General features: G+C 49.8%; 1 protein-coding gene across 3 annotated transcripts in view; it reads left to right on the plus strand.

Annotated features, from left to right (window-relative positions):
* eml3 (EMAP like 3) overlaps positions 1–9186 on the plus strand; it is a 67493-nt gene extending 58307 nt beyond the window's left edge. Inside the window, exons 20-25 of one of the 3 annotated variants that reach the window (XR_013936549.1) lie at positions 2412–2509; positions 3660–3747; positions 4572–4670; positions 5322–5452; positions 6830–7649; positions 7693–9180. Coding sequence is in view for 2 of the 3 variants with exons in the window: in XM_080493994.1 (XP_080350120.1) it covers positions 2412–2509; positions 3660–3747; positions 4572–4670; positions 5322–5452; positions 6830–7024 (611 nt within the window). In the remaining variant the exon portion in view is untranslated. Of the gene's footprint in view, positions 1–2411; positions 2510–3659; positions 3748–4571; positions 4671–5001; positions 5453–6829 lie in introns of those variants that run through there. The other 2 variants (XM_080493994.1, XM_080493995.1) reach the window with 2 other exon arrangements.
* Positions 9187–10500: the final 1314 nt, after the last annotated feature.

A 10500-nucleotide genomic window follows, 5' to 3' on the forward strand; every position in this document is an offset into this window, starting at 1 on the left:
CTATGACCTCACCATAACTCTACTATAACCTCACCATGGCCTCACCATGACCTCACCATAACTCTACTATAACCTCACCATGACTTTACCATAACTACTATAACCTCACCATGGCCTCACCATAACTACTATAACCTCACCATGGCCTCACCATAACTACTATAACCTCACCATGGCCTCACCATAACTACTATAACCTCACCATAACCTCACCATGGCCTCACTATAACCTCACCATAACTCTACTGTAACCTCACCATGACCTCACCATGGCCTCACTATAACCTCACCATAACTCTACTGTAACGTCACCATGACCTCACTTTGACCTCACTATGCCCTCACCATGACCTCACCATGGCCTCACTATAACTACTATAACCTCACCATGACATCACCATGACCTCTCCATTACTCTACTATAACCTCACCATGGCCTCACTATAACTACTATAACCTCACCATGACATCACTATGACCTCACCATGACATCTCCATTACTCTACTATAACCTCACCATGACCTCACCATAACTACTATAACCTCACCATGACATCACTATGACCTCACCATGACCTCTCCATTACTCTACTATAACCTCACCATGACCTCACCATGGCCTCACTATAACTACTATAACATCACTATGACCTCACCATGACCTCTCCATTACTCTACTATAACCTCACCATGACCTCACAATGAGCTCACCATAACTCTACTTTAACCTCACCATGATCTTACCTTGGCCTCACTATGACCTCACCATGGCCTCACTATAACTACTATAACCTCACCATGATATCACTATGACCTCACCATGACCTCTCCATTACTCTACTATAACCTCACCATGATCTTACCATGGCCTCACTATGACCTCACCATGACCTCACAATGAGCTCACCATAACTCCATTATAACCTCACCATGATCTTACCTTGGCCTCACCATGGCCTCACTATGGCCTCACTATAACTACTATAACCTCACCATGACATCACTATGACCTCACCATGACCTCACCATTATTCTACTATAACCTCACCATGACCTCACAATGAGCTCACCATAACTCTACTATAACCTCACCATGATCTTACCATGGCCTCACTATGACCTCACCATGACTTCGCCATGACCTCACTGTGACCTTTCCGTGACCTCACTGTGATCTTACCACGGCCTTACTATAACCTCACCATGACCTCACCATAACTCTACTATAGCCTCACCATGACCTCACTATGACCTTACCGCGACCTCACTAGGATCTTATCACAGCCTTACCACGACTTCACCATGGCTTCACTCTGACCTCACTATGACCTCACCATGGCCTCACTCTGACCTCACTATGGTGAACACGTTGCTGGTTTTCAGTCAGGCATTAGTTTGGGCAGCCCAGTCAGGCTATGGGGTCCTAGTATCACGTCAGGGGGGCTTTTCCTCCAGAAAGAACCAGGTTCTAGTTCTGGTCCAGGACCAGATTCAGCACCAGTTCTTAGTCTTTCCACCACTAAAGCTCCGGCCGACCAGGAGCAGAACTGCTGCTGCGCTGGACACGTCCAGACAGAAAGTGAAAGGAGCAGAACTTCACTATGGAATGTCCAAATGTTGCAACGTCGTTCACTTCATTATTATCAGTAGTATTTTCTCTACGGCCACTCCGGGATCAGTGACGTTTCACGTTGTGGAGTGACGTAGTGATGTTGTGACGTAGTGAATTAGTGACGTAGTGACATAGTGACGTTGTGACGTAGTGACGTAGTGACATATGACGTAGTGACGTAGTGACGTAGTGACATATGACGTAGTGACATATGACGTGGTGACGTGGTGACGTAGTGACGTGGTGACGTAGTGACGTGGTGACGTAGTGACGTGGCTCTCACTGGCTCCGGTAACGGTGGTAAAAGAACGGTTCTCTGTGCTCCTTTAGAACTGACCCTGAACTGGCTGCTGGTTCTTGTTGGTGGAAAAGTTCTGTGGGTGAACTGAGTATTGTTCAGGAACACGGCGGCGGTGGAGAAATCCACTGCCTACCTGGACTCTATTAAAGAGGGTGGAGCTCCTCCTGGGGTCCGTCTCTACTGTCTGACCGGAGCAGTCCTTATGGATAAAGTGGTTCCAGCATCATCAGCTACGCCCACATACTCAGCAATACTCAGCAATACTCAGCAATACTCAGCAATACTCAGTAATACTCAGCAATACTCAGTGAACAGTAACCCTACTTTATGTTCTGCTGATGGACAGACAGCAGCTCTTCGTCCCTCCTGCTGGAGACCAAACGACCCTCCTCCACCTCATGTCTTTAAAAGGTTTCCTCACTCACCGTTTCCATGGCGACGGAACTCATCTGCATCCGCTCAGGTTCTCCACGGTGCTAACCCCTCCACTGTTTACAGATGGAAGCTTTCTCGCTGTGGGATCTCACGACAACTTCATCTACATCTACAGCGTGACGGAGAGCGGCCGGAGGTACAGCCGCTTCGGGCGGTGCAACGTGAGTGAGAGCGTTCTGCTCACCCCGTCTCACTCTTCACAATGACACGAGGGAGAGCGTTCTGCTCACCCCGTCTCACTCCTCACAATGACACGAGGGAGAACGTTCTGCTCACCCCGTCTCACTCTTCACAATGACACGAGGGAGAGCGTTCTGCTCACCCCGTCTCACTCTTCACAATGACACGAGTGAGAGCGTTCTGCTCACCCCGTCTCACTCTTCACAATGACACGAGGGAGAGCGTTCTGCTCACCCCGTCTCACTCCTCACAATGACACGAGGGAGAGCGTTCTGCTCACCCCGTCTCACTCCTCACAATGACACGAGGGAGAGCGTTCTGCTCACCCCGTCTCACTCTTCACAATCACACGAGTGAGAGCGTTCTGCTCACCCCGTCTCACTCTTCACAATCACACGAGTGAGAGCGTTCTGCTCACCCCGTCTCACTCTCCACAATCACCCCACTCAGCTGATGTAGTAATGGTGGGACTCAGATCATTAAAGAAGCTTTCGTTCTTATTTTGGATGTAAGTATGTCCAGACCATGACATCTCGCCCAACACACCCGGAAACCCGACAGGAAGTCGTCCATTCTGAAAAATATCCTGGATTTTGGCTCAAATTTACAAATTTTCTTGAGCGAACTCCTCGTAGGAGGAATTCCAAACTACCTCAAATTTGTTCCGTGGATCTAAAAGGGTTGGGTGAGCAGAGGGTTCTCTTTGATGATGTCACCCTGAAACAGGAAGTGCAGGTGAAACTCCCTGAGCGTGCTCCGATCGGCCTGAAGCTTTACGACTTCCATGAGATACAGGATTGGCTTACTGAGATATGAGGAGGAGGAGGACCTATAGCACCCCCTGCTGGAAACAGGAAGTGGAGTCGGAATAAAAAACTAAACAATTTCAAATGTTTGGTCGGACCGCAAGGAGCAAGAACCCGCTCAGGACAACTTCATCGTTTTTATTGTTGTTTTTATTGTTTCTATTGTTGTTTCTATTGTTTCTATTGTTTTTATTGTTTCTATTGTTGTTTTTATTGTTGTTTCTATTGTTTCTATTGTTGTTTTTATTGTTTCTATTGTTGTTTTTATTGTTGTTTCTATTGTTTCTATTGTTTTTATTGTTTCTATTGTTGTGGCTCCTCTCAGGGTCACTCCAGCTTCATCACTCACCTCGACTGGTCCAGAGACGGAAAGTACATCATGTCCAACTCAGGAGACTATGAGATCCTCTACTGTGAGCAACACACACACACACACACACACACACACACACACACACACACACACACACACACACACACACACACAGTAACCAAGCACTAACAGAGAGACGGCCGCTCTGCAACACGACGAGCTTCAGTCCTTGTGACGTCATTACTAATCACATGGTACTGATCAGCTGAGGTACTGATCAGCTGAGGTACTGATCCACTGTGGTACTGATCAGCCGTGGTACTGATCAGCTGTGGTACTGATCAGCTGTGGTACTGATCAGCCGTGGTACTGATCAGCTGTGGTACTGATCAGCTGAGGTACTGATCAGCCGAGGTACTGATCCACTGTGGTACTGATCAGCTGAGGTACTGATCAGCCGAGGTACTGATCCGCTGTGGTACTGATCAGCTGAGGTATTGATCAGCTGAGGTACTGATCAGCTGAGGTATTGATCAGCTGAGGTACTGATCAGCCGAGGTACTGATCAGCCGAGGTACTGATCCGCTGTGGTACTGATCAGCTGAGGTATTGATCAGCTGAGGTACTGATCAGCCGAGGTACTGATCCGCTGTGGTACTGATCAGCCGAGGTACTGATCAGCTGAGGTACTGATCAGCCAAGGTACTGATCCGCTGTGGTACTGATCAGCTGAGGTATTGATCAGCTGAGGTACTGATCAGCCGAGGTACTGATCCGCTGTGGTACTGATCAGCTGAGGTATTGATCAGCTGAGGTACTGATCAGCCAAGGTACTGATCCGCTGTGGTACTGATCAGCTGAGGTATTGATCAGCTGAGGTACTGATCAGCTGAGGTACTGATCCGTCATGTTGTGTTGTTCCAGGGGACATCGCCGGCGGCTGTAAGCTGCTGAGGAACCGCTTCGAGAGCAAAGACCGAGAGTGGGCTTCGTACACGTGTGTGTTGGGGTTCCACGTCATGGGTGAGGAACACACTTCCTGTTTGGACTTTCACTTCACTTCAACTCACTTTTCTACGGATCCAGCTGCAGTCCGACTCATCGTGTGTTTCCACAATTCTAACTTAGTTTGAATAAAATCATGATGATAAATAAACCATTTAAATCTTCTAGTTTCCAGCTCAGATTTACCATATTACACACAGTACTATATGGATGTGTTTCCTCTATTATGAAGTAATATGTTCTATGACTAAGTTATAGAAAACTATGGAGGAAAAGAAAAGTGATCACACTCATTCATTTGCAGATAAACTTACAAGAGTGATCATTTATTTGTTTGTTTTCTTTCTAGATCTCATCTTTATTTTGGTTCTGTGAGTTTAGGAAACGTGACATGTGGTGTTAAAAACCTCCCGGTGACATAAGAGCTGCGGTGCTTCATTACACAGGGAAGCACGGTGGCGGCAGCATCACAGGTCAGGCTGCTCTGCTGCAGAATCAGCACGGCATCAAACCAAACACACAATCCATCCCGCTGAGCCCCGCTGCAGGACTCGTCTCAGTCCTCGTGTGTTATTCCTAGTATTTCTGGTGTATTTTGAAGTATTTCTGCGGAGGTCATGTGATGAAGGTGGATGAAGCTGAACTGATGGAGGTGACGTGGTTGTTCAGGTGTGTGGTTGGAAGGATCTGACGGCACCGACATCAACGCGCTGTGCCGCTCCCACAGTGAGAAGGTGGTGGCCGTGGCCGACGACTTCTGTAAGGTCCACCTCTTCCAGTACCCCTGCCCCAAGCTCAAGGTGAGACCCCCCCCACCCCCCCGCTCAAACTCAAGGTGAGACCCCCCCCACCCTCCTCTCTGCCGCTCTGCGTCCGACACGTTGCCATGGCAGCGCCTGTTGCAGCCACTCCAGCATCATGTCCAGGTCTGGTGGGTCCAGGTAGCTCCTCGGTGGGGCCCCGCCTCCTCGGTGAGGCCCCGCCTCCTCGGGTCCAGGTCGCTCCTCGGTGAGGCCCCGCCTCCTCAGGTCCAGGTAGCTCCTCGGTGAGGCCCCGCCTCCTCAGGTCCAGGTAGCTCCTCGGTGGGGCCCCGCCTCCTCGGTGAGGCCCCGCCTCCTCAGGTCCAGGTCGCTCCTCGGTGAGGCCCCGCCTCCTCAGGTCCAGGTAGCTCCTCGGTGAGGCCCCGCCTCCTCAGGTCCCGCTTCAGTCCGGTCCCCCAGTGGATCCTCATCCTGGTGAGACGGTCTGGAGTCCCTCTGTCCTTCAGGTCCTCTTCTGAACCACTTCAGTTGGACAATCATGATCAAAGATCCGCTGCCGTCTTCCACGTCCATTTTCTTCGGCCATGTTGTTTTCTGGACCGTTCCTCCGGTTCCTCACCTCCATGTTCCAGGTCCGCGCTGCGCTGCTTCAGCTAGCTGGGCTGCGCGTGCCTGTGAGGTTTAGCGTTAGCGGAGAGGCGCCGGTTTATTTCTTGGCTCAGCTCGTTGACTTCCGACTGAAGGTCCTTTGTGACTTGGTCCTTGAGCATGGCCTGGTCTTTCTTGGTTTCCCTCCTTTCTGAGCGCATCAGGTCTGTTAGCGAGTTAGCATTAGCATTAGCATTAGCAAGCTGCTCGTCCTTCTTGTTTGGACTCGCCGGCTCATTGAACCCCTCAGAACCTTTAGGCTTCAGGAGGCGGATCTTAAAGTAGATATCAGACCCGGAAGTGATCTTAAGAATTCTACAGTTTCATCACGTGTACTGTGTACTACCACAACAAAGAAATACTTTAAAGAGTCGATTTAAAGGTTAGTATATCAATATTTTACTAGTCCAGTTATTGCGATACTAACCTTTAAATTGTATGTGGCTCCGGAAGTAAAGTTTTATTTATTTATTTTGTAGACCTCTTTGTATATGTTATATTCATGTATATATATATTGTATACATCTTTGTACTCGTTCAGTGATGTGCTTTTAAACAAGTATGTTTCTACCATGATATATTATTTGTTGTTTGGTTCCTTCAATATCAGCCGGTGCTACAATTTCATCACAATGCAGTATTTAGTAGTACACAATGCAGTAGAACGTATAATTGAAGGCCCCCCCGGACCCCCCCTGTGGAACCCCGCCACTGTTTTCTTCTTCTGTGGTTTGTGACGGTGGTGAGTGACTGCGTTGTCCCCTGCAGGCTCCCAGCCAGCGCTACGACGGCCACGGCAGCCACGTCACCAACGTCTGCTTCACCCACAGCGACTCCCACCTGCTGTCCATCGGGGGGAAGGACACCTGCATCCTGCAGTGGAGGGTTCTGGAGGGCCGGGAGCGCCTGCCCTCCTCCTCCACCCCCGCCTCCACCTCGTCCCCGGAGCCGGCCGCCTGCTGAGGCGATGACCTGCTGCTCATCCTGGACAAACTGGACGCTGTGGCGTGGAGGCCGCCGCCGCCGCCGCCGCCGCCGCGCGGCGCCTCGCTGGGCTCACTGAACATTCCCCCGCCTCACTACTTCCTGTTTACTAAAGACTTTTTATACTCTGAGTATTTTAAGCAGTATTTGATCGGCTGCTGATGCTGAGGCAGTTTTATGGCTCAGTGACAATGAGTACAATGAGTACAACGAGTACAATGAGTACAACGAGTACAATGAGCAACGTGACGTTTTAAAACTCTTATGTCAGCTTCACATTGTTTACCACGTCATTTCATATTTCTGTGTGTGTGTGTGTGTGTGTGTGTGTGTGTGTGTGTGTGTGTGTGTGTGTGTGTGTGTGTGTGTGTGTGTGTGTGTGTGTGTGTGTGTGTGTGTGTGTGTGTGTGTGTGTGTGTGTGTGTGTGTGTGTGTGTGTGTGTGTGTGTGGTCCTACACAGACCTACAAATGTTTCTGGGTACGTCCGAATTGTCCCTCCTAACTCCTTAACTATGGACTTTACCTTAAGCCCTGGATGACATCACAGGGTTAAGGAAAGGTGTTAGGATGTTTCCTAAAGGAGTTAGGAAGCTTCCTAAAGGAGTTAGGAGGCTTCCTAAAGGAGTTAGTGAAAGGAGTTAGGAAGCTTCCTAAAGGAGTTAGGAGGCTTCCTAAAGGAGTTAGGAGGCTTCCTAAAGGAGTTAGTGAAAGGAGTTAGGAGGCTTCCTAAAGGAGTTAGTGAAAGGAGTTAGGAGGCTTCCTAAAGGAGTTAGTGAAAGGAGTTAGGAAGCTTCCTAAAGGAGTTAGGAGGCTTCCTAAAGGTGTTAGGAAGCTTCCTAAAGGAGTTAGTGAAAGGAGTTAGGAAGCTTCCTAAAGGTGTTAGGAAGCTTCCTAAAGGAGTTAGTGAAAGGAGTTAGGAAGCTTCCTAAAGGAGTTAGTGAAAGGAGTTAGGAAGCTTCCTAAAGGAGTTAGGAGGCTTCCTAAAGGAGTTAGTGAAAGGAGTTAGAAAGCTTCCTAAAGGAGTTAGGAGGCTTCCTAAAGGTGTTAGGAAGCTTCCTAAAGGAGTTAGTGAAAGGAGTTAGGAAGCTTCCTAAAGGAGTTAGGAAGCTTCCTAAAGGAGTTTGTGAAAGGAGTTAGGAAGCTTCCTAAAGGAGTTAGGAAGCTTCCTAAAGGAGTTAGGAAAGGAGTTAGGAAGCTTCCTAAAGGAGTTAGGAAGCTTCCTAAAGGAGTTAGGAAAGGTGTTAGGAGGCTTCCTAAAGGAGTTAGGAAAGGAGTTAGGAAGCTTCCTAAAGGAGTATTAGTAGATTGGAGGGACTAAAATCAGGAGTGGTTAGAAACCAGCTGACGAGCCTGAGCCTGTCAGTCCACACTGAGGACAAAGTGACGGTCTGAACAGGAAGTGATGTTTCCAGGAGGATCAGTTGGCAGCATGCCAGCAGCGTTTCGCTCCAACAAACCCTGTTTGACCTGATGCTGCTTGGTAAGGCTTCTTTAACTGGTCGCTCCTGTACTGAACCTGCTCCTGCTCCTCCTCCTGCTCCTCCTGCTCCTCCTGCTCCTCCTCCTGTTCCTCCTCCTGCTCCTCCTCCTCCTCCTCCTCCTCCTCCTGTTCCTCCTCCTGCTCCTCCTGTTCCTCCTCCTGCTCCTCCTGTTCCTCCTGTTCCTCCTGCTCCTCCTCGTGCTCCTCCTCCTGCTCCTTGTGCTCCTCCTCCTGCTCCTCCTGCTCCTCGTGCTCCTCCTCCTGCTCGTGCTCCTCCTCCCTCTCCTCCTCCTGCTCCTCCTCCTGCTCCTCCTCCTCCTCCTCCTGCTGATCCTCCTGTTCCTCCTCCTCCCTCTCCTCCTCCTCCTCCTGCTCCTCCTCCTCCCTCTCCTCCTCCTCCCTCTCCTCCTCCCTCTCCTCCTCCTCCTCCCTCTCCTCCTCCTCCTCCTGCTCCTCCTCCTCCCTCTCCTCCTCCTCCTCCTGCTCCTCCTGCCCTCATTAGACTGTGATGAACCCGTTCTGCAGCTCCTCCTGACCCATTCCTCTAAAGGTAGATCAGTACACTTGAAAGTACTTCAGTACAGTTTTACGTGTATTTAACCAAAGTTGAAAATACTGTGATGTATCAGTGAAAGCTCTCAATAAAAACGTGAAGACTGGACTCCTTGTTTCGTGTTCTACCCTGGTTCCTCAGTTAGAACATTATCTCTTCTACTCTGCATTAACTACGGAACCTTTTCTATCTGTGGCATTTACTCTGGAACATCCTCTATAGGCGGAGAACTCTCAGGTTATGAAGACGGAGGGAAAGTGGAGTAGGAACATGGAGTGAGAACGTGGAGTGAGAACATGGAGTGGGAACGTGGAGTGAGAATGTGGAGTGAGAACGTGGAGTAGGAACATGGAGTGAGAACGTGGAGTAGGAACGTGGAGTGAGAACGTGGAGTAGAAACGTGGAGTGGGAACGTGGAGTGAGAACATGGAGTGGGAACGTGGAGTGAGAATGTGGAGTGAGAACGTGGAGTAGGAACATGGAGTGAGAACGTGGAGTAGGAACATGGAGTGAGAACGTGGAGTGAGAACATGGAGTGGGAACGTGGAGTGAGAACGTGGAGTAGGAACATGGAGTGAGAACGTGGAGTGAGAACGTGGAGTAGGAACGTGGAGTGGGAACGTGGAGTAGGAACATGGAGTGAGAACGTGGAGTGAGAATGTGGAGTGGGAACGTGGAGTGAGAACGTGGAGTAGGAACATGGAGTGAGAACGTGGAGTAGAAACATGGAGTGAGAACGTGGAGTAGGAACGTGGAGTGGGAACGTGGAGTGAGAACGTGGAGTGAGAACGTGGAGTGAGAACGTGGAGTAGGAACATGGAGTGAGAACGTGGAGTGAGAACGTGGAGTAGGAACGTGGAGTGGGAACGTGGAGTGAGAACGTGGAGTGAGAATGTGGAGTAGGAACGTGGAGTGAGAACGTGGAGTAGGAACATGGAGTGAGAACGTGGAGTGAGAACGTGGAGTAGGAACATGGAGTGAGAACGTGGAGTAGGAACATGGAGTGGGAACGTGGAGTAGGAACGTGGAGTGAGAACGTGGAGTGAGAATGTGGAGTAGGAACATGGAGTGAGAACGTGGAGTAGGAACGTGGAGTGAGAACGTGGAGTAGGAACATGGAGTGAGAACGTGGAGTGAGAACGTGGAGTAGGAACGTGGAGTGAGAACGTGGAGTAGGAACATGGAGTGAGAATGTGGAGTGAGAACGTGGAGTAGGAACATGGAGTGAGAACGTGGAGTAGGAACATGGAGTGAGAACGTGGAGTGGGAAAGTGGAGTAGGAACGTGGAGTGAGAATGTGGAGTGGGAACGTGGAGTGAGAACGTGGAGTAGGAACATGGAGTGAGAACGTGGAGTAGGAACGTGGAGTGAGAACGTGGAGTGAGAACGTGGAGTAGGAACATGGAGTGAGAACGTGGAGT

Source organism: Lipophrys pholis (assembly GCF_963383615.2).
Source record: "Lipophrys pholis genome assembly, contig: SCAFFOLD_34, whole genome shotgun sequence".
NCBI classification, from domain to species: Eukaryota; Metazoa; Chordata; class Actinopteri; order Blenniiformes; family Blenniidae; genus Lipophrys; species Lipophrys pholis.